Here is a 25,933-nt window from a genome sequence, read left to right on the forward strand (position 1 = left end):
AGATAACTACCAAAAGTTAACTTTCTATAGATAGAAATTCTCATGAGGTTTAATGGTTTTAATATCTTTTTTGATGTTGGAAAAAATTATAATATCTATATTATTATATTATTGCGTCATATAATATAGATTTTTTAGCTTCGATGCGAAGCTGAGAATTTTATTGATATCTTATCTAAAAAATTATAGTTAAATGGTCCATTCCAAAATTTTCTTTTGAACACATTCCTGATTTTATTAACTATTATATGTATACTTTATGATTAAGAACACAATTCTACTGAGGTATCATTACTACAATAAAAAAAAAATACAACCAGTAAGTATCGTCAAATGATAAGCTATACATAGTCATTTCTATATTTCATAAACAATTAAATGAGAAATTACAATAATTATTACAATTTGAATGAAACATAAAATAAAAATAAATATAAACTATATTTCAAAAATACGCATTAATATATACATAAATTTGAAAACGTAATTACTAATAAAATATGGATATACGATAAGACAATTGTAGCTGTGGTAGTTATGCATCTAACAAATATATATATGAAGGCTTTATTACAATACAATAATACAGAGCTATATTATGGGGTGGCCCAGGAATCAAGGTAATATTCTTATTATTCTGAGAGGTGAATCTCAATAATGAATTGCAAAATTTTCAAATATTAACAACACGATTGATAAAAAAAAAAAGTTGATTTCTAATGTTGGTAGTTGTCATTCTATCAATATTAATACTAACAAAATAAATATAATTAAAGGTTCGATGAAAAAATAAAAATCCAATATTATTTAAAGGGCGATCTAAAAAAAATACTGTGTCCAAAATTCTTATAGCCACCCCACTCTAAACTCTCAAATACAATCCTAAAATAATAATATCATTTTAGAAAAAAAAATTATATTAAACAACACGATTAACTATTTGTAAAAATCTTGTTAGTACCTACTTTCGTAGAACTAATAAAATTGTTGTTTGTTACGTATTCTATACAGCGATTAATTTTTTTTTGAAAAAACATGTTAAATGCAATTTTAAATAAGAAATTCAACCACCTACGATCTTCAAAGTTTAAACATTAAAATTTTAATAATGTAATGATAAATTGATAAATAAAATAGGATATATAATAAATAATTAATTTTTATTTATTATTTATTATATCAACAAGTTTAATAAATTAAAATTCACTAATAGTAATTAATTCATTTATAACAATATAAAGCGTTATAACACTGATATAAATAGACTATAAAATAATAACATAACTTTCAGTCGCGTACGTGAAATGTAGCTAATATAGTTTTTGAATAAATTATAATTCAACGATCATTTACTAAAAGAATTAATTCCGAAACGAATTGCGACGTCTAAAAAGTTTATTAAAAAAGTATTATAATAATTTATAACTTTTCTTCAAAATTGAACACGGTTCGTTAAATTATTCGTATATTTATGAAAAGAAATATATATATATAAAATCGATATGTGAACTCTAACGATACGATACTACTTTGGCGAAGTGACCAAGCTCTATTAATTATAAAATATTATTGAAAACTTAAAACATGTAAATAAAAATCGACTATTTTTATTGTTTTTTATTTTTATTTACCTATATTTTTATTTATGAATTACATAGGTATTTTGAGTAGAATTACTATCGATCAACCGACAACAATGACTTCTTAATCAATAAGTCTACTCTTTCAGAAATAATTTTAAAATATTTGATAATAATGAAAAAAAAAGCTTGGTATTAGAAATAGGAAATATTATGTTTTTTATGTAAACGTTGGAACGATATAGACGAAATACATTGAGTTTTATACGGTCCGAGTGTGCTAAAGAAAAACGTAGCTGGTAAAATTTGTAAAACAAAAAATAAATCTACATCATAGTAAAATAATTTCACTACGAGGTGGTATTAATGCCTTTTCGTCTTCGTATCGAAGCTAAATTTTATCATAGATTCAAAAATATCATAAGCCATCGGTGGTGGCCACTTAGCAACTTAATAAACATAGACCTTAAAAGTTTGAAGAATTTCGTATCTATTTTGGATGTACGTTTTCCTTAGCACACCATCGGGAGTTGTGAATTTCAACGATTCCGTCTTGAAGCTCGACAATTGAAATCAGATTTGTCAAAATATTGTCGAACGATTAAAAATTTAAAAAAAAAAAAGCACTTATTCAAATCGAATGAAAAGTAAACGATTTTATAAACTATACGAGTAAAAATAAAGTGACTACGCGTCGATTTAATTCAGAGGTCCTCGTCATCAACTCTCCGGACAAAAATTCTAATCGAAAAGAAATTAGTTACTGTTAAATCGAAAAGTAGTACTAAGAAAACAGTCTCCACGTCACTGTTCGTCTTGCGTCGTATCGTTATTACTCTACCCATTATATCTTTCGTAGTTTTTTTCCGATGGAATTGTGACTGAAGGTTTTTTATACCCCCCACATTATTTTCTAATATATATATATATATATATGTCATTATACATAGTTTATTGATTACCCTGCTGCTACCAAATAACACGAATTGATTAATTAAAAATAATTACAGATAAACATACACATAGTATTGACCGCAAACATACAAATATTATATTTTGTGCGCTTCTTATTGCTACACTACAATGTGTATTGTGTTGAATTTTCTATATGGCACGTTCGCGTGTTCGTTTCTGTATAGGTTATTTTAATATTTTGTGATTTACATTGAAATGTTACCGCAATGACAATTTGGCTATTCGACCACAACAATTATGTATCCGGCAATGGCAATAACACTGGCAATGCTGACGGTGATGTGTCGAGTAGTAGTAGTAGTGGCTATGGAGATTGGTAGTGTGATTGATCCAGGTAGTAACGACTGTGACGTCCTGCGAGGGAGGAACGGAAAGGGTGAAGTCGGAATTTTTTATTATAGTTCATTAGCGGTTGATGACGTACAATAACTTAACGTTGCCATGGCACGCAATAAGGATTGTACAAATATTCAAATACTTTGGTGTGTATTTATAACGTAAATCTTAGTGTAGGTGTTGAATAATCGGAGTTGATTTCAAGCGAATAATGTCCGGCCTTATTTTAAAGAAAAGTGTTGAGACAATGACAAGGATGTGATCCGCCTATTATACAACGTTGTGCCCTTTCTCAATATTACGAGAATACGAGAGTTAAGTTGCCAACGACAATATTGGGAATTCTACGCGGAAAAAGAGCGCAACGTCAGGCGGCAACAGTGATAATTGAACGATGGTTTATTGCTTGTTGGCATCGTCGTTCTTCCGAGCCTTGTGGCCGCGGAACGACGCTTGTATCTTGGAAGCCGCCTTGTGCAACTCTGGATCGGCCAAATCCATGTCGAGTATTTCTTCCGCCTGATCCTAAACGCAAACGCAGAAAAAATATATTAGTCACCAATAGGAATTACACAATAATAAAACTGCTGTTTTGTTATTAAATCACCGTAAATGTACCTGACCGTGTTCAATATGCTTGGTAAAATTTGTATAAACAGACAGGGACGTATCCAGAATATTTTCCGGGAGGGGTCAAATATACAGAGGGTTTATTTATATGTACATAACATACATATTATGAACAAATTTCAATCATATAAACAAATATATATATATATATATAACAAATCATATAGACTCTTCCTCCGATGATCATGTGTACAGGCAGACCAAAAGTTTGAATACGTATGAGAAAAGATAATTTGTGTAGTCTATTAATCTATTTTAATCGAAAACTATTGATTTTATTAGCCTAATTTCAAATTTATATACCAGGGTACCCATTACTCGTCTATTTGTCGAATATTTAGTATTTCTCAAGTAGTGTGAACGGGGAACTTAACGAGTATTCGGTATTTGTCCACCGGTATTCGCTATTGGACATATAATAATGTTATTAAAATGATATAAATGTTTTTGCTTGATTTTGATGCATGTAGCATTTTTAGATAATATTTTATACAAATTATGAGTAAACATTGTTTAAGTGCCATTTCAGTAATTTCTAGCCACATAGCTAAAAGTTAAATATAATTATTTTTATCAGTACCAAAATATGCTAGAAATTGTATATTAAAATAAAATTTTAAAAAATCATGGTATAGGGCTTTACTTAGAGACAGTGTGAGGGAGAACAATCCTACGTTTCGTTTTAGAAAGAATTTTTTTTAATTTTAATGACGTTCAAAATACTTAATTAGATAAAAAAAAGTAGTCGATTTTAATTTAATAAATTCTAAAAAATCATCATTTTCTTATGTGTAGTAATTTTTGGCTTGTACTGTTAAAATGCAAATGTATTAAAAAAATAATAGAAAAATACATAAATCAGTGGTGATGCAGCTAGAAATATTACGGAGAAGGGCTGAAGAATTTTTTTTATTTTATATAAGATATTATTTTTGATAATCTTGCTTTTCCTTACTCGAAATCCTTCTAAAACATACCATTTTATTAAATAATTCGTAGGGTTGTGGTTTAGCCCATTTAACCCCTCCCGGTTAGGCCACTGATAACCCTTATTAATATAACTATTATTAAAAAACAATTGAGAAAGTGATATCTTAAATAAGTTACAAGCAACTAAATGTGGTTCTCTAGACACTAATTCATGGTACCTAGTGGTAATTCAGTACTTCTTAAGATTATAAAAAAAATTTGAAAATTTTACCTTGTTAATATCGACATTTTTAAGTTCTGTTTGCAGATTATCAACTGCAGAACTGGCACTAGAAGCAACACCCTGTTCGTCTTTACCGGCGGCTTGCTGTTTACGCGTCATATGTCCGCGAAACGAAGCTTGTATTTTTGTAGCTGCGTGACATAGTTCTGTGAGAAAGAAATTGTATTTATTAGTGGAGAGAAAGCTTATGATTAAGGTAATTTCGAAGTGAGCATTAATTTTACGTTATTTTTATCAAAATAACGTAAAATTCGATTGGCATTTATTAAAATTGTCAATATGTGTAGTCTGATTGTTATATGAACACAAAGACATTGACCGTTTAAACAAATTCAAGATAATAAAAACAATTGATATCGGGCAAATAAATCTCAATTTCAATAAAATGTGACTGATAAATCCAAGAATTTGATTAGCTAAAAACACAACAAAGTATAACCATTAGCTTCTTTACAATGCATTGAAGCTAAAATAATACATCATTTTTTCTTTTTAAAAGCTTATAATACTATAATATTAATATTAAACTATTAATTAAATATATATATATTGTTATCCTATTCTCTAATTCTTTCAATAGATATCCATTTATGTTTTTTAAATAGTAACTTATTCAAGGTGGAACAAATCTAATTGACAATTCTGGTTTAACTACTGATACGAGTAAAATTTCGCTATTATTTTTTTTTTAACAATTAACACATTCATACACTACTTTGAAATCCTATTTTTAACTTCAATGCGTAGCTGAGAAAATATTGGTTTTACTTTAATGTGTTTTTTTCTTGTAATAACAAGAAGTATCCTAAAAAATTACAGTCGTCATAAAACAGTAAATTTTATTTGACTCTTATGCAGTTTATTAAAATTATAAGTTGATATTTTTAGTTTTCACTTTATATTGAAACTTTAACTTTTTGAAAACTGAACAGGCGTGAAATATAATTTTTTTTTAAATATAAATTTTTTTTTGCTCGAGTCGATAACGCGGCAGTGCTTGAACCCGCACTGCTTCGGGTTCAAAACTCGGTCACGGGCGGCTTTGTCAGCTGAGTAAGAGATCAGTTCAGTAATTGGAGTCACCATCCCTTTCTCCGGCGACGGACTAACCACTCGTCCTGGAGTATCAATAATTAAGAAACCTTCTTTGGAGGAGGCCGCTATATACTTTAATGGGCTTATAATGCGTAAAAAAAAAATACATTAAACATTTGCCTTTTTTTTTTTTGAAAATTGAATCGTTAACTCAGTTATTGCGTTGCTTAAATATCAAAAAAACATTTTTCTTTTTAATATTTTATAATATTTTTAAAAATCTGTGGCTTACCATTCAAAATTTTAATATCATCCGAATATTTATGTAAAAATTATCTATAATTATAATATCAAATAAATTTAATATAAATTATGTGACATAATCTTGTATATTTTTGACGTTCAAAAAATCTTTTTATTTGGGTATCATGTATCATTGTTGTTAAAGAAATTAATAACCTTAATAAATTGTATTAAATTATATATTATACATAATCCATTTAACCTAGCACTAGTTATTTCTCATTCATTGATAAATAACTCTTATTAAGTGACTATATGAAATTTAAAATTGTGTTTTAATCAGTGAGGTACGCCAAGGGAGAGCTAAAGTTACTATAGCCACCGTACAATTATAACTATTAACCAGTATATGACTTTGGCACTAGGAAGAGAATGTAATGACTTATTTTTGTAAAATGACCGTTAAAATCAATTTTGAAGACCATATATAATAGTTTTGATATGTAGATCTCGAAATTTATGAGTACTTCTTAAATATATCCCATTAAAATTTTAATTGGTTTTTTAATAAGTAATTAACAACGTAATTACCTGATTTTCACTAATTAGCGATTTTCTCTATAACTAGAATCAATCTGAATATTATATGATTCCAAAACAAGCAATGCTCTCGATTAAGAATTTACTACCGTATCATTTGGTGCAAAAAATTTTGTACAGTGTTGTCGTTATTGACAATTAAAGCCAAAAATCATACAATTTTTGGTAAAATTAACAGATTTTTAAGTGTTTTACATAGGAATGGATTATCTATACCATTCTAAGCTAAATTTAATTTAATGTTTTTTATGTACTATAGAATTGAAAAAAGAAAAACGTCTCGGTGATTTAAAGAGGAAGTCTATGAATCACAACTTCTAAAATCAAAAACTATGTAACTTTGTTAGGTATGATACATTTTTTTTTATTGTAAATACGCATCGAAGCATTTTCTAATAGTGATTTCAACCACTCCACTTTACTGGATCTCTACTGTAATTTACTTTTTGTTATTTGTTTTTAATAATAATAATTTTTTTTTTTTTTATTTATTTAAAAATAGTTGTTTTTTTAACCTTTTCTTACTAAAAATATTGATGTGTTGATAAAAAGTTCAGAATAAATATTTATTGAGTTACATGCATTTAATACATTCAGTAGGTGAGGAGCGTAGGCGGTGTGTACGTACACCAGTACGGTAAGCTGTACTCACCAATATCACAAACCCAACCACTCAACAGAATTAAAATTCTTGTAATTCAGCAAGTACTTGTCCTAAAATTGTTATCGATCCGTTAAATTTTTTATAAGAAAAGAGCTAAAGATTGGCAATTTTAATATTTAAAAATATATTTTTTTTATCATTAAAAAAAATTGCAATGCAATTTTAATTGTATCAAAAGTTATAAAAGTCGTCGTTCTCCGCTGTATATTTATCTGGCACACATCATGGAAAATTATCTAATTAAGATGTTAACTAATCAATAACAACTTTTGAATCAGTATTTTTTGAAATAATAACAATTTAAAATAATGGCTGCAGGTGCGGGTCTTATTACATTTGTTATTAAGCGTTCTGCACCTCACTACTCTTCCCGTCAGGAAATAAAAATGTTTTAAAATACAAAATAATGATTTCTAAAATAATAGATCAATAGATCAACCAGTCATTTTCTTAATTAGATAATACCCCGCGTATGAAAACTATATATATGTATCCATTTAAAAAACTAAAATTNTCATTTTCTTAATTAGATAATACCCCGCGTATGAAAACTATATATATGTATCCATTTAAAAAACTAAAATTAATATAGAATTAGAGCACCCCTCTTGTTCTATACCAACCCCGGATATGAAAAAAAATTTTTTTTTTTAATTTATGGCATAATTAAATTTATAATTTTTTAAAAAAGAAAATAAGTAAAATTTTTTATATTTTTAAAGATATTGCATGGGGCATATTTAATCAATCATCCGTACATAAGTGGATTAATCAAAAGATATATATAACGTAGAGGCAATTTGAAAAAAATGTTAAGATATCTTAACTTTAGTTTTTCCTTTCTTAGTAATAATTATACAGTGTTCAATAAGTTTAGAAACATCGATATTTTAGAGCCGCTATTGATTTTTCAATTTTTTATTTCTAAATTTTATTATCTTTAGAGGCTAGTTGAATAATTAAATGCATCTTTTACGATAAAAATTGAAGTTCCACAATCTTGTAAATTTATATGTATTTTTTATTGGTGGGATGTTTTAGTAAAACTTGAGGGCTTTATCCCTTTAGACCCCATAAATTGCGACTTTATCGAGGAAATTAATAAATAGTTAATATTACAAGAGATATAACACATTTTCACTAACTAATTATATTAAATCAACTACAAGTTTCCCCCATTTATAAACAGTATAGATGTATAATCGATGATAAAATTCAAAATAAAAGCACTCGATATTTCTTTATTTAATATAATTTTAATAATCAAATTCCTATAAACATTTATATATATTTATTCGCACTTACCTGTGTCATCAGGCCTGAATTCTTTTTCAAAATCGACTACGTCTTCAGCCGTTTTCATTTTGATGTTTTCTATTTTCTTTTTATAACTTCTGTTGTTATTACTATTGCTGCTGCTGCTGCTACTGCTGCTGCTACTACTACTACTACTGTTGCTGCTGCTCAATGTATTTCGATCGGGTTTGTCTATATTAATGAAACAATAAAAAATATTATTTAACTAGGATAAGAAATTATTATGCATATTTATATAAAAAAAGACTATATAAACTTAGTACAGTCAAGACCCATCATAGTGACATAATCTTGGCATAGTAGACACCAGTAATTATTTAAAACCGACTGTGATTAACATCACTATCATAAAACGCTCAGAGACGAATGTACTACAAGAAAATAGATTTGTCTAATTTTTAGAGAGTTATTTATTTATATGGAAAGTTACTTCGAGCCTCCTTTAAAAATCTTATATACTCAAACAATTCTTAAAAAAAAAAACATTTTACATTTTTAAAAACATTTAAAAATATTATTTTTAAACATCAAAAATCAAAAAAATTAATAATAAAATTTGTATACTCTTAAATATGTAATACAATATAATGGTACCCTCAACCACACACCAAAAGATCCTGAATTAGATCCAATTGAAAACATTACCTTCAAAAATTGAAAACATTTAATCTTTACACGATACAGTATATTTTGCGATACGCTTAATACACGGATTCTACCTCTTCTCTCTCGTCAGCCGTCTTTTTATATTGCGAGAGTGTAGCGTGATAAGAGTATCTCCTTTTTTAACAAAGGTGCAAAATCTATTTACTGGACCGCGGCCAACCCTAGCGCCGATGCCCGACGCTCTCTCCGGTTTTCGGTATCCAATGCGACATTTCAACCTTTCCGTTTTGTCATCAACGGCCTACTATTTATTTTTTGTTTTATTTGTTACAATTTTACTAATTTAATTAAAGTTTATTGTGAAATCTGTATTTTGACTGACATAAGTTTTTTTATCTGAAATAACTTTGTTTAGCAACTTTTTAATACAAGTTTACTAAACTTGTCAATGGTGCGCCTATTAATATTAAAATATATTTTATTCTTACTGTGCACCCTATTCCTACTAGAAGTTTGACACGAATAACTGGAATAGGAGAAACCATCACCGATTAAACTCACATTTTAAATATCATAATAGTATTAGACACTAATAATATATGTTTGTCTTTGGAAAATTCTCTACAATAATAATATAAAAATATTTATAATTAAATAACACGAACGTTTTAATTCATTATTGAATGTATAATATTGGAATTCTCCAGCGAAGATCAGTAGAGGATATAGTATCGTGAAAATCGTGAATTCGCAGTAGGATTTAATTTAGATATTATCTTTGTCATAAAAACTTGTTACAATCAGATTTTTTTAGTTAAAAACTCGGTGGTGTTCGCTCAACGGCCATGTTCATTTACTGATGATATTACTCTATGAAAAATCTCACATAAACAACTATAAAAACAACAAACTAAACCTGACAAAAAATATATAAAACACAAAAAAATTGAGTAAATGTATAAGAGCAAAAATCGATCGGAAAATGTATCTAGTATTACGATAAATGTGACACCTCCTTTTTTATTCGGGAGCCATATATATGTATTTTTGCCAAAATAACCAAATTTACTTGTTTAACGTACAATCTATGCTCTATGAAGTCATAGTATACTACACACTTTGGGGAGTCAAAATTCATAGTATACCAATTTACACACAGAAAATAAAAATATTTTGTAAAGTAAAATTCTTTATGAAATATTATTTTGATAGTTAAAAATGTGTTTATGCTACACGACAAAACCAAAATAAAATTGAATATTTTTCTGAAGAAAATACGTGTTGCCGCATGTATATCACGTTCAGTACATAGTATAATTATTGACAAATTAAAAATATCGTAATTTCGAATTATTTATACAAGTGTATTCGTAGCAGTAACACGATAAATCGCATGCGTATCAAACAGAAACATTAAAGTCAGATACCTAAAATGAATTCGTATAGAGATATTGTTTACGGCGTGACGCGTTCATGATTACGTGTACAATTTTACATGGTGAGGGGGTGGCGACAAGAAGGACCGCTGCCTCTTGGATTATTTCCGATATTGTAAAAATATAGACTTTAACTTCTTAAAACTGAACAACCGGTTTGATTAATATTGTTTTATTTTTTCTGATAACTCGACCGTGCAATTGAATTGGAAAAAAAATCGTTCCCAAGGAATTTATCTTCGATAAAAATGGATTGTACAGTGTAAAAACAGTTATTTTTTGAAAACAACGAGTCCCACTAATGCCATCAACAGTACCAAAAGTCGAGAGTCATATGTGTGTAGGTTCATAGCAAGTGTATGTTACGCATATGGTAGTATATAAGTTCGAAATGCGGCAGCGACGGCGCGCGGGTGACGGCATCGATCCATACCGCCATATACAGAGCATCACTAGGCAAAGGGATGACATGCGGGGGTGTCGGTCATTAGAGGTCAGCAGGTCGCCCCACTGTATTCGACCAAGGCCGCCCACCTTTTGTATTTTTTGAAAACGATATTGCCCCCTTGTGTTACTACTATAAATGACAGGACAATTACGAGAATTCACGAATAAAAACCCTAACATTTGAAATGTTCGTCCAAGAGTAATACTAAAAAAAAATGTTTGCGTTCGCAAAAACGACTTTAACCGAACGGAATTCGGCAATAAAGTTTGAATCGTTGGCTTGTGTTTGATTTTTAGGTAAACCGGTGGGCACCGTAAAGCGATAGATAATTCCGTACTTTATAATGCAGTAAGATTTCAGTCCGTAAATACTCACGTTGGCTAATCGGATTATCTCGATTAATCCATACCTTAATCGTCGAACGACGTAATCATTAAATAAAATAAACAATCCGTATCGACTCGTATACACGATGCTACGCATACGGTGGTGGATGCACTACTGTAAACAACAATATTCACATAACAAGTACCTTTATTGCTTTGCAGAGCACGGAGGTGGTAGCAGGTGTTTTACGGCAGGTGCTCGTCGCCGATGATTGTGTTGCGAAGTTTAAAGGCACGTTTCACAGCGTATCGTCAACCGACGATACTGCTAACAAAATGGAAAACTATAACTGCGCGCCTTATCGAAAATGTTTTTTCAATTAATTCTCGTTGTGCGACTACGACGGCCTTGACCTGCGATATGAACAACTAAAAGAACAGGGCTTTCGGTCAGTGTAGTTGCAGCGACGGCAGTAAAACAGATACGAACGTAACACGATGGTACCGCGCGCAGAGTACGCACCACTCGCGCTAAATTATGAATCGGCTGCTCGGATCTACTTCTCCCCAACCCCACGTCGTGAATGCGAAGAATAGTATTGGAGTACACCTCACCGCTATAGCGCTGGTTTAAGTTCCACATTTCACCCTTAGTCGTTAGTAGCCAACAGCGTACCCAAGCGGAGAGTTCAAAACGTGTGAATTCTCTCACACCGTTATTGACCGTTTCCACTTCCGGAATCCACATTTCATTCATTCGTTGTGAATTCAAACCGCCGCTATTTACTTAGCCAAAAGAGCAAAAACTACCTACTTTAAACTTAATAAAATTTAGTGCAAAATTATAATACGTCAACACGCAAAAGCACGCTACACCGATTAAAATTTAGTAAAATCAACAAATTTTTATCAATGGTGTCATATAATTTTTTTTTTTTTTGAAATAAATAGATTTTTTTTTGTCGATTTTACAAAATATTTGTTGATTTGATCATTTTTTTATTCTTCTAACAAAAATAATTAATTAAAAATTAATTGGAATTATTATGATGATGCATTTGTTAAATTTAACGACGGGAGTGTTTTTTTAGTGTAGGCTTTTAATGTAGTAAAATTCAAATACACTCCTAATGAATTAACAAAATTAATAAGTACTTCATAGTTGTAATTAGCGTACTGATGCGCATATTAAAGTATTATTTTAATATCTATCAAATTACTCCTAAAGTACATTTCTTAAAATTTGCTGCCTGGAAAAATTGTTCTTTCTGACCTCTTTTAAATACGCCATTAGTTATGAAAGTGATACCACACGTCATGATGTACAATACAATTATTATTTTTATTAATTCACCGTTTCATACCATCTTGTTGTTGTTGTTTTTTAGAGAAAAAAATCGTGTTACAATTTTCGAAATAGTAAATATTAATCAACCTACAAGGAGCCCCTTGCATTAAGTTTGATGTGATCCCCCATCGATTATGCTTTAGCGATAAAAAAAATATTGCTCAAAATGAATTAAAAACGAGTAAAAATTTTTCATGATAGAGATTATCAATTTACGCTTCTTTAAATCTGCTCTCTGTATACAGGAAAACAAAATATGTATATAAATATATTTGCATTTTTAAGCAAATTAAATGAACACACGGCCTACCGGAGTCACCCCTAGATCCGTAACCAAGTTAAGGAGAGGTAATATCTTAAAATAACCATCAATTTCTTTTTCTATACTTGCAAAATACAAGTTTTAGTATTCCTTAGCATTTAATACAACATTAGCGTCTCAAGCGATCTTCAGCCCCGTCTAGGACTGCACAATTATTTGTTTCAAACTAATCGCGATACTGGGAATAATACAATTATACGAGTAATCGTTTATTTCATTGATAATAACCGATTAATTATATTGGATAAGAGTCAACTGATAAATTCAATTCGATTATAAACCGTTAACTCATAATTGCAAAAATTACTATCGATTGTAGGACGATATACTGTATAAATTATTATCGATAATTCACGTAGGTGTAGGTTAGTGAATTCGAGAGATAAGTTACCAAAAATTATAAAAAAAACAGTGCAGTTGGAACTTAACATAACGAGAACTAAAAAAATAGAAACCAGTTCAAAATCTGACAGTGCTTAATATCGCTATTATAAAACGATTCAATTAGAGTGTAATATTAAAAAGATAGCAGTTAAATTATTGATTGTTGATAAAGATAGTATTCTTTTAACTAGAGTAGAGTCTGACCTTTTGAATATACGTGAACTGAGAGAACTTCGTCGTAAAAGATACGCTATAATATTATAATTGGAATATTTATAAAAAATTCGTTCATTAGCTAAATATGGTTCGATAGTACTATAGTCTCCTGGCACTAAATAGGATCATGTCAAACGGTTCGAAAAGGTTCAAAATCGTTTTCTATAATTTGCTTGTTTTGTTTTTAATATTGGTCATCGCAGTTACAATTATGACATGATTTGCCAGGAGTTTAACCGAAACATCACTTAAAATCAGGCGAAGGGTGAATTGGACGTGTCGGTAACGCGGCAGTGCTTGACGCGCATTGCCTCGGGTTCGAAACTCGGTTACAGGTGGCTTCATTTGCCGAGCAAGAGATTATTTTGGTAATTGGAGTTTTTCCAATCCTTCGTCTCTCCGATGGCGGATTAACCACTCATCCCGGAGTGTCAATGGTATATAGAAAACCTCCACTTTCGGAAGGTTACTATGTCACTTAATGGGGCTAAAAAGCAAAAAAACAACAAACAAAATCAGACGAGACACAACTTTAAATTGAGTTTCCAATAAAACTAATTCAAGGTAAGATGATTCATAGCCCAAGAATTTATAAAAGAAAAAAATTTTAAGTGAAATAGTACAAATAGTAGTGCAAACGATTTTTTCACGTCTAGTTTTAGTATGAATTATACAGTGTTAAGAATAACAATGACTACTCTGAATTAACATTCTGATAGATAACATTTTTATTTTTTAATTATAGAATCTTTAAAAATTTTGAGTCAATAGTTCAAGGTTTTATTGTAAATAATGTAGTTTATGATTTTGAAAAACTCTCCTAAGTCCCGGTATTAAAGAGAAATCACAAAATAAATTCAATCGATATAAAACAATCATTGTTCATATTTTTAGTTTTAAATTTATATTGAAATAATTTTTTTAAAACTGGACGGATTATTGCGAATTTTTTTTTTTTTAATTACTTCAAACATTTGCCTTGCAGACGAAAACTTTTTTTGAAAATCGAATCATTTAACAAAGTACTGCAGTCTTTGTTTAATCTATTAGTAGAGGCTTAAAAGTAGTGATGAGAAATATCGAATAGTAACATTCAAACTATTCGAATGGTAAAAATATTCGATATTTGCATAATATAATCGAATAGTTTTTAAAAATATTCGATATTTTTTTAAATATTTTATAGTTTATGGTAAAAAAAAAATGTTCGGTTGTATATAAACAATTCGGATAGTTATTCGATAGTTTAATGTTCAAAAATGCCCATCACTACTTAAAAGTCATATTTTTTTTCTCCAAATATTTGATAAAGTTTCAAAAAACTCAACTAGTTTGAACTCATATCGAATTTAAGGTAATACAATCTACTCTAAGATGAAAAAGAAAAACTATCCGAAATTATGATTTTTAGTATCAGTTATTAAAGCCAAAAATCGTACAATTTCCGATAGAAATAACTGATTTTGTAGTTTTTTCCATAACAGAATATTGGCATCATTCTAAATTATTTCAAATTAGAGCTTGTTTAATGTAAATATGATTAAAAATTTAAAATGTTCCAAAAACTTGTCCTCTGCGAGTATTCTGTGTAGATATGTAAAATATCATCATATCGTTTTTGGTGAATAAAATTGATTTTTTTTTTAAATTGGTTTCAAATACGCATTGAAGTGTTTTACGATAGTGATGTTAATCACTAACAGGTATCATTAAAAATTAATCTAAAAACACTCCTCGACTCTACTACATTAGATCCTTACTGTACTCTACTTGTTTATATTTAAATATTATAATGAAATTACATATGTTTACAATGTTCAAAATGAATCATTGTAATTCAATTTTTAGAAATTTTAAAATCACTACTCTAATAACGACCTAATAAAAGAAAATTTAACCGCATTAAAAGACAATTATTATACTAATTTCTAACAGTATATTCATATTATTCTTTCAACCCATCGCATAATCTATTTTTCATCTTATAGTGAAATAAAACATCTATAGTTTATTAATGCAATTTGAAACTACAGTCTTAACCATTGGCACAACTAATAGGGTACACAAGATAGGCTAGTCAACGAAGGAGTAATTTTGGCGAATGGCGGAAAAAATTCCCAACCAAATTTTTTTTTTTTTAAAGTTGAATTAAGACATGTATAATGAAGTAACCGTAAAATGAAAAAAATTGGAAAATAAATTTTAGTACTCATATTAAATGTAATGTAACTCGAAAAATATTTGTTTAAATGAAAAAATATAAGATATTTTTTTTGTTTAAAATTGTCTTTTAAACAACTTTTGTACGAATTTTTTTTTTGTAAGTTAAATATTTTTTGAGAAAATTAAAAAAGCTAATATTTTTGAACTTTTGTGAGGCTGTAAAAAAAAAGCTCAAGTCCAATCGATGAGGACTTTTAGTATGTCATTATACATGTCTTAATTCAACTTTAAAAAAAAAAAATTTGGTTGGGAACTTTTTCCGCCATTCGCCAAAATTACTCCTTCGTTGACTGGCCTAAGAGCACTCCTGAGCTTTTGAACCCCGTTTCTATTTGAATATATGCGTGTTGATTAAAGATAAAAAAATGTATATAAAAAAATTATATACATTAATTAACTAATGTAATTAATTTAGTTTTACCTACCGTCGGTCAATGGTATTAACACCATTTCGACTGGTTGCTGACTTACATTATTGGCACTTAATTTGGGAGGCATATCTTTTTTGATATTATTTTTGACAATGGTTTCTTCTACTTTGCTCGGGTTACAGCCCATTATTATTGCGAACGTACATTAATGTGAAATCGAGTAACATTAAAGTGTTCGAACACTTGTTATAAATACAATCAAACAACAAATTAATTTTGATTAAAAAAAAAAAAAAATTCATTTACATTGTTATCTTACCTCGAGAAAAAGAATGACAGAATTAACGTGAGCATCACGTAAAAAGAAAAGTATTTTTTTTTTTAATGTAACGAGTACAATTTAGCGAAGTGTGATTTACTTAACAGACTGGCTGTTAGATTTTAAGTCACCAACGCCGGTAGATAGCAATACTTTTCTTGCCCACGCAATTCCCTACATTTTCCAAGCGTTATGTAATCCCCTCTTTTATTTTTAAAACTTTTATGAACTAAAATGTTAAGAAAAAGCAGTTGCTAAGGGTTGCCCACCAGTTGTGGTAACAACAATTGTGCAATACTACATGTGAACACTCCGAGTAGGAGTTCCCAGTAAGTAATAGGGCAAATTGCGGTCAAAAAATAAAAATGTAAATTAGCGATGACGGTAGCAATAAAAACATAATGAATGAACGAAAGCATTATAAATCACTATTTTACAAAGGTAATAGTGGAACATGAATCCCAGTCAACCAAGGATACGCAGTTTTATATACTTTTTTTTAAACAGTTAACTATTTGAATACAATTTTAAGGACACGCGCAATGTTTATTGCTCTGTTTACAGTAGGATTATTTGCAGCTATACAACAAAAATTGTAAAATACTTTTAACAAAGAAGTTCGCCTCCCGCGTCCCTCCAATTTTCGCTGTTACAAACCCTAACAACACACAGACTTCTGGGAATGCGATGGGAATTCTTCATAGAAGTCCGTGTAGGACATTAATTCAGGAGTTTCTAGTGATGGACACTACCGAGTAAATACTATCAAACTTTATTCGATTATCTAAAACTATAGTTTCATCCGGTCGTTTTCAAAAACTATTGACGGAAATGAATGTTTTCCTATAAAATTCAGTTATTGTACACAATCGACACCAAACTACTCCGACTGTCGAACTGTTACCACAGACGAGATTATATGATTACTATCTATTTAGCATATTATGCGCGTAAAATTAACTTTTAAACAAACCAACAAAATTAATGCATATTATTAAATACCCAACCTTATTTTAATGGAAATTTGCATGACTCAATACTTTGAAAACTATCAAACTATTAAGTAAAACGTACAGTAGTTAATATTCGAATGAATACTGTCAAACATTGTTTATCCGGAAGTCCGATAGTCTAAAACTAGTCGCGGATAACAGTCGAGACATTCAATAGTGGCCATAAATAATTTTTTCGTGGGACACATAAATACAAGTAGGAATCGAATGAAACTCTTACAGAAATTCAAAAAAGGATTCCTATTTAGTAATATTTACGGCATACTTGTATAGTCCCTTGGCAAATTCCTAATAGAGAATTTTGTTTCTTTATACTTTCTATAAATTACATAAATCAATCAATAATTCACTAAGAAATAAAAAATATATTTTTTTAACTTTTATACTTAATGAAAGTTTTGTAAAATATTTATGTAAATGTATTATTTTTGTATTATTGTATTATTTAAATACTAATAGAATATTCATATAAAATTTTTATTTTGGGCGTTTGAGGCGTTTAAAAAAAATGTATACTCCTATATGTATTTAAAATTTAAGTACGTTTTTTTAAATACTTAAGCAAAATTAATCACATCATTAAATTTAAAATGTTAGGGGCAGTGATGATTTTTAAAATTTTAAATTGACTATCAAAAAGTTTTCCAGCTATAGATGTTCTGTTGACATTAGCTAGTTAAGCGTCATTTATACTACTAATAATAGAACAATGTATTGACAAATATTTCATATATTTCATATATTTCCTATTTTTACTATTGCCAAGTAAAACTATTTATTCATTCAATTGTAAGCTATAACCCGAAGACGACTGAACATGAAAGTTTTAGGACCCTTTACATTTATTTTAAGCCTTCCCATAATATAATTTTTTTTTAAATACAAAAATATTATTTAGTTATTTATTATATGAAATTAATGATTCTGCACCAGTAATTATGTTTAAGAACATAATTATTAAAGATTATATAATGATTATAATTATTACATTTCTATATTTTACGTAACATTAACATTATATGTTACCGTATGTAATAAACAGACAGCAATCATTATTAGGTTTCAATTATACTACTTTAATGTTATAAATAAAATAAAAATATTTTTGTATTACTATAATAAAACTGATTTAAGAAATAAATAATTTAACACTTATTTGTTGTAAGGTAGGCAACACTGATAATAAGATATGTTTTGTACCTAACCAAAGTTTTATAAAATATAGTTATTGTATATAAACATATTAAATACTTTAAAACTAATGAACTATAAATACATTATTAAATATAAAAACAAACATAAATGAGGCTATCAATTTATTATTCTAATGTAAATTTAAATTTACTTTTAGACATCTTAAAGTATCTAAATTGGAAAATATTTATGTTTATAGAAAATTTTAGATTATTTATAAAAAAGAGATTATACCAATATCAATCAATAACTTAACAGCAAAGTAAATAATTTTTTTTTTCTTACCACAAAGGGAAAAATTTACACAACATTTCAACATTCAAAATTTTGATAGTGTTTTTCTTGCACTATTGCCAATACCTCCAGAAATTAGTAATGACAATCTTAAAATCTAAAAGAAATAAAATTTATTTTTAAAGTAATATTTGTATTAAGATACCTATGACTAAACAAAAATTTTTTTTATATTGTCCATTTATATTAAACAGAAATTATTTAGTATTGTAATGTTATTATTAGTATTTAGTTTATATAAATTCGTGTTTGCAATTAAAAATAAGTAATAAGCACCAAATGACAACTAAATCCTATCTCAGTCGATGATTCTTCAATATTTCCCAACTCTTCTTCAATCTTAAGAAGGAATAGACTGTCCAAATCAAACAAATTTAAACTAACAGAGAATATTAATTCTATTTTTGGTACATCGATAAAGAATCCTGTAAAATCTTGAGATTGATCGATTGCAATTAATCCGTACAACACAGGTATTCATATTTCAATGTTAAAATTTAATTAAAAAAATATAACCAAAATATGCTGTATGATTTTAATTTGGCTTACACTAATAAAATTATTTTACTTAGGAAATATTACAGAGTTACCTGTGTACAGTCAAGTGTCAAGTGTACTGCTGTATTACCAATAGTGGACATACCATTATTCAACAATATATGTATAATATATTAAATAATCTCTGAATGAAATTTGTGCAATACTGATAATTAAAATAGATATAAATTATTTGGATAGTTTTTACTAAATTGTACAAAAAACTAAATAAATAACATTAATAATTGTTATTATTATTACAAAATTATCACAATTAATGTGATATAATACAAGATTTTTATAAGTTCAAAAATTTAATTAGAAAAATTTACATAAGGAATATCTATTCTCATAAATATAACTTATTATAATAAAAAAATAATTATAGGATAAAAATGTGATGAAATTTTACTATAAAAGTTTATTTATTATAAAAAAAAAGTCTTAATCCTAAAAGTATGTAGTTAACATATTTATAATTACAAGCACATAAAGAATAATTTGATTTTTGTAAAAAATATTGCCACAGAAAAGTTTACATGTAGTAAAAAAAAAATCAATGTACATAAATAAATTTAAAAGATTAATTTTTTATAAAAGCAAGTAAGTTATAAAAATTATTTTATCATAATTCTACAATAAACATAATAAAAAAGTAAAAATTAATAAGTCTTTTATTTATAAATAATGGTTAGTAAAAAATGAACGTATTTATTTACAAATAATGGCTACATATTTATTTTTATCACATTAATATCAACAATTTATAATAATTATTAATGTAAACCAAATTAATTATATTAAATAAAATATACAAACAAAAATAAGGACGGCATTTAAAACACTATAATGTTTAGTGCATTTTCATGCAGTTAAATAGTAGATATGCATTAAATGTCACAATATTTTAATTATTAAGAAAAATCCATTATGAAAGAAAACATTCAACTAATGGTTGCCAACAGGCCTATAAAGAAACACACAATCAAAAATAAATCAATACTAAATTATTATTAAATTAAATTTATTAAAATTGTTACTACAAAGCTTAATAGTTTTTTTTTTTTTTTTTTAATATTTAAGTAAACTTAAAAATCAATAATATTTAACTTTATCTATAGTAATTAGTAATGACTTTTTAGTATGATACACACATTTCATTAATAAGTAGGTGTTTCATTAAAATTGTCAAAGATATACTAATAACAAAATAAAAATTCTTTAAATTAAATTTATAAAAATAAAATTAACACAAATAATTTACTTTGAGTCATAGATACTTTTTAAGATTGTTGTGTATTTACACATATGCTTCAGATTTACCATGAGTACCAACTAGAACATTGTTACTAGGTTCGTGTCTTTTACTACGTAAACGAGCAAAAAAGTTACGCCAGCTGTTCACAGTTTTACCTGACCATATCCAAACACTGGATGTTAATCCCACCAAAAGTGAAACAAAATATTTCGCAACAAATATTTCAAAATTAGGGCCATTTGACACCACACTGTAATTTTGGTCATGGTCATTTTGACTAGGACAAGGAATGGCATATTTTGGGTCATGACACAATTGTGTATGCCACATATGTAACCATGACTCACGATAGACATGTTCATATGCCAAACATAATATTTGAGCTAAAGCTGGAACCGTATACAACACACTAAATACTCCAATGCGTATCATAAGTTTTTCAAGTTTTTCAGTTCCACGAGTGCCATCATGTTTCATCACAGTTCTTATTCGACATAAAGCTACAAACCCAGCCATCCAAAAAGCTGTACCCAAAACTAGGTATACCACTAAAGGAATTAATATCATATCTCTAACAGCAGTGTCATCACTCCATACAGCCATTGAACAAATTCCAGTAAGTACATCCCCTATATTTCAATTAAAAACAACTTAATAATATATATTTTTTATAATTTTTAAATTTTAGAACACACTAATAGAATAAGTAACAGGTGTATAAACTGAAATTATATTTTTACAAATATAAGTTACCCAGAAAATATTAATTATTATTTTATTTAATTTAATTTTAAAAGCTCATTTGATATTGAATTCTAAGAATAAAGTTTTTAAAAATCAATAGCCGCTTTGGCAGTTTAATTGGAATTGAATTGAGTTTCAAAAAAATTCTGTACATTTCAATTGCTAGTATGATATATTTCATGAGCCATTAAATTAGTTTAATGAAGTTGTCAATAATACAGATGGATTGATAGTTTACCATTGACCACTCTATCTCTCCTAGAAAGATATCTCAATCTTTTTTTTATGTTTTATAAGGATTTTTCAATTCTATTCTTTCAATATTATAGAATATTTACAATTTTAAAAAACAATTAAAAATTTTTTTGTCTTATAAATTTTATTTTTTCAATTAACATTTTCTAATGCCTAAGCAAATAAAATGTATTTGTTCTAGTTAAAAAAAGTCATTGTTTTTCTGGGACAAATGGAGTGATCAATGATAAATCAATTACTCTGTATTTTCAAAAGGTCTCACATTGTCAGTGCCTAGTATCAGGCAGTTTGACAAATTGATTAAAAATTAAATAACAATATCAAAACATACCCTCAATTTTTCCCATTGCCAATACAGTTATAGTTTTAGCTGCAGGAACAGTCCATGCAGCTAAATGGAAATAGTGAGAATTTGCTTCAATAGCTTCATGTCCCCATTTTAGTCCAGCAGCCAGATACCATGTCAATGTCAACACGACCCACCACACACTGGAAGCTGTTCCAAAAAAATAGGATACCATAAATAGGACCACACAAAGTTCTGATGAGCCTCCATCTGTATCCGATGACCTTGGACCGCTATTTGTTCCTTGGATGATGAGATTTCGTTTATTGCATGCTACTGAATCACCAGCCATCCACCCAATTAAATACGATATTGATACCATGAGATAGCACAAAGATAAAAATATAATTGGTCTCTCAGGATAACGGAAACGATGTGTGTCAATTGCAAATGTCAGCGATGTAAAGAGGCACGATGCACAACACAATACTGACCAAGCAGCAACCCAATTTCTCGAAGCTCGTGTTTGTTCACGAGTCCAAAATGCATCACACGGTGCTCCACAATCTTTTACTTGTCTATTACCGATTCTCAAAGAATAACCACCAGTATAAAATGAATTCAGAGTTCTTTCGGATGAACTGGAACCTTTTTTTTTACTTCCAAAATTATAACCTTGATTTCCTATACTTGTTTCCATTCGAAATTGCTCAGGACAAACAAATCCAATATCGTAAATTGATCCAACAATTGAATTTTGTGACCCTCCAGACCCACTGAAATGTCTTCTCATACCTGAACCAGAGTCTACTGTAGAATCTTTTCCATTGGTATCAATCAAAATAGAATGAATACTCTGTTGTCCGACATTGTTTAGTGTTGCTTGAACTGTTGCAGTTTCTGTATAATTATTTTCTCCAACACACAATTGTTCAGCTGGTTCGGGAAATTTACTACACTCTAAATTGTCTGGCCATTCAATTTGAAATCTGTTCATGATAGCTTCACAACCATTACGAGCTGATATACAGAGTGATCTGCAAGGTGGTAATGGACGCTCAATAATAGTACAGACAGGAGCAAAAACACTACATAAAAAAAACTGTAAGTCATTAGAACAACGAATTTTAACCAACGGGTAATATTGTTGAACTTCAAATCCAGCCTCATCTTGGCGCTGCTGACCTAATAAGTTTGGCATAACTGTTTGATTATACGCTATACCCATACAAAAAGGTATGGTAATAGGTTCACATCTACTATGGAATGAATTACCAGAATTCATACTATTTGAAACAATTGTATCATCAACTAATATATTACTACTTCCTAAAGATAATGTATGGGTATCATGTTGTTGTCTTGGTGTAAGGCATAGACACATATGAATGATCGGCACGAATAATATCAACGTAATACAAAATTTGTTATTGTAACACCAGAAGTCTATTGAAGTAAGTGAGTACTTCATTTTTAAACGTTATGAGCGATATATTCGTCACACTGGATAAATGTCAAGCTAAATCTTGTCTTGCGCTTCAGTTGTCTCGATAAAAACAATGTAGTCGGTACCATCACTAATTAATTTTAATAAAACATGAACTTGAACGATTTGAACACACGCATCGAAGGTAGACATACAGTATTGTTATCAAAACCATGTTAAAGACGAATAAGAAAATAAACTGTTAATGATATATTAAATATGAATTTCACTTCAACGATTTAAATAAAAAATTACGTTTAAATTGTTGAGTATAGAATTTAATCAAGTTATCCGACAAATAATTTGGTAATAATAGTCGCACAAATAACTATTTTCGAATATCATGTAGCTGGTGAAAACAATGAAATACGTGATGCTGAGGGTATTTGATTGTGATGGTGTAATGTATACAATGGAGTCTGGGTATTGTTATCACAAGAAGCATATAGTATTATGGAATAATACACAGGAATTATTTGAAGTCCGATAGCACGTTACCTGATAATAGTGGATCATCACTCTCATTGGCAGCTGCACATACGTCAGTGCAACCATATATTTGAAAGCAAAAAATCTCTTATTTTAATTAATTATTGCTCAACTATTTCTCTTATTGCTTTAATGATTCTGCAATTATATTTTCATTATAATATATAATTATAATGTATGATATAAACAAACAAAAATAAATGATATGCCTACAAAAACATAATTCCAAAAATGAGTCTAGAAAGTTATAGAATAATTCTCGCTAGAAAAAAAGTATGGTCATCAAATTAGTTATATCTACATGTAGGCTAAATTTACATTATGCCCAACACTGTCTCAATAAACACACTTTGGTATTATGTACGAGGGAGAAAAAATTTAAAAAAGAAACATTTTCTCCGGGATTCATTGGATATTGTGGATAAGTCTACTTCAGTCCTCTTCTTCTTCGTAGACTTATAGTGGTCCATTCAGGACCATCACCAGGAAGTCTTTTCGCCTCTCTTTATCCAATCCTACTTCTATATTTAACAATGGATTGACTGTTTTTATGTCTCTTTATATTATATCAATGTTAGTTCTCAACTAGCCAAATATTAAAGCAATACAAATAAAATAACAGTGTTGCTCATGAACGTACGCGTGAAGCGTGTTCATAAATTAAATATAAATAAACTAGGCCCAAATATAAATGTCACTACTTTGAAATGCACTTTTTTTTTTTAAGAAAGGGATATTCTAGAACTTTTTCGTAGTCGTGTTTTTGTGGGAATATTACATTCCATTATACAAACACAATTTTTAAATTAAGTGCTATTAATATAATTCATCGATATAAAGAACATTGAATACATGAACTTTCATTTAAACTAAAGTTTAACACTACCATGTTTAAAATTTCTTGAAATTAGTAGTAGAAATTAGGTAACTATAATTACAATTGAAACTTTATATTGATAATTGATACTATTAAATGATATCAAAATAAAATAATAATTTATATTCTTCTTTTAATTTAAAATAATATATTACAAATAATCAAAATTGTAAAAAATGTATAACAATTCAATAAGTTTCAACTCCATTACAAATAAAATAATTCAATCTGAATCTGTAACCCATTACGCACAGTTTAAAAACCAACATAACACATAACTAAATATTATAAAAAACAATATTAAAAATATATTAATAAAAATAATAAAATTCTGAAATATTATAACACGATTTTAAGATAAATATGTCAATGATATATTTATCATTGATATTAATGACATGGTTCTGCACGTAACCTATCAATAATACAACTTTTAATTTCGTTAATAACAATAATATTAATGTGATACATAAAGACCCAACTACAATTTATAATAAACTCCTTCTTTTTCTTCCTCGCCTTAATCCCAACTACTTGGGGTCGACCACCCTTATCCTAAACTTCCACTTGACATGATCTCCCACATCAGCTGTCCTCATATCACATTCAATAGCATCCCTCCATCTCTTTTTTGGTCTTCCTCTACTTCATCTTCTTTCAATATTCATTTTATAACTGTTCTTACAGCTTCCGATTCTTTTCTTCTCATAACATGTCCAAATTATCTAAATCTATTTTCTATTATCCTATCCATGATTAACGCTACACCTATACTCCCTATTATATGGTCGTTCCTTATCCTATCTTCTCTTGTCACTCCACTCATCCATCTAAGCATTCTCATTTCTGCTACACTCATTCTCTGCTCTACTTTTTTATCAGCCACCCAACACTCTGAACCATACATC

General features: G+C 28.6%; 2 protein-coding genes across 2 annotated transcripts; both read right to left on the bottom strand.

The window, feature by feature from the left end:
* Positions 1-324: 324 nt before the first annotated feature.
* On the bottom strand, positions 325-16,713 carry LOC126897346 (uncharacterized). Its single transcript, XM_050670879.1, has 5 exons — positions 16,593-16,713; positions 16,328-16,515; positions 8,582-8,764; positions 4,723-4,880; positions 325-3,416 (listed from the first exon to the last, which is right to left on the bottom strand). Exons 2-5 carry the CDS (start codon positions 16,458-16,460, stop codon positions 3,291-3,293), a joined length of 600 nt encoding a protein of 199 aa, XP_050526836.1. The 5' UTR covers positions 16,461-16,515; positions 16,593-16,713; the 3' UTR covers positions 325-3,290.
* Positions 16,714-20,269: 3,556 nt separating this feature from the next.
* On the bottom strand, positions 20,270-24,077 carry LOC126897334 (frizzled-7-A-like). Its single transcript, XM_050670865.1, has 2 exons — positions 22,219-24,077; positions 20,270-21,517 (listed from the first exon to the last, which is right to left on the bottom strand). Exons 1-2 carry the CDS (start codon positions 23,642-23,644, stop codon positions 20,931-20,933), a joined length of 2,013 nt encoding a protein of 670 aa, XP_050526822.1. The 5' UTR covers positions 23,645-24,077; the 3' UTR covers positions 20,270-20,930.
* Positions 24,078-25,933: the final 1,856 nt, after the last annotated feature.

Source organism: Daktulosphaira vitifoliae, unplaced genomic scaffold, assembly GCF_025091365.1.
Source record: "Daktulosphaira vitifoliae isolate Bord-2020 unplaced genomic scaffold, ASM2509136v1 Scaffold_2, whole genome shotgun sequence".
NCBI lineage: Eukaryota > Metazoa > Arthropoda > Insecta > Hemiptera > Phylloxeridae > Daktulosphaira > Daktulosphaira vitifoliae.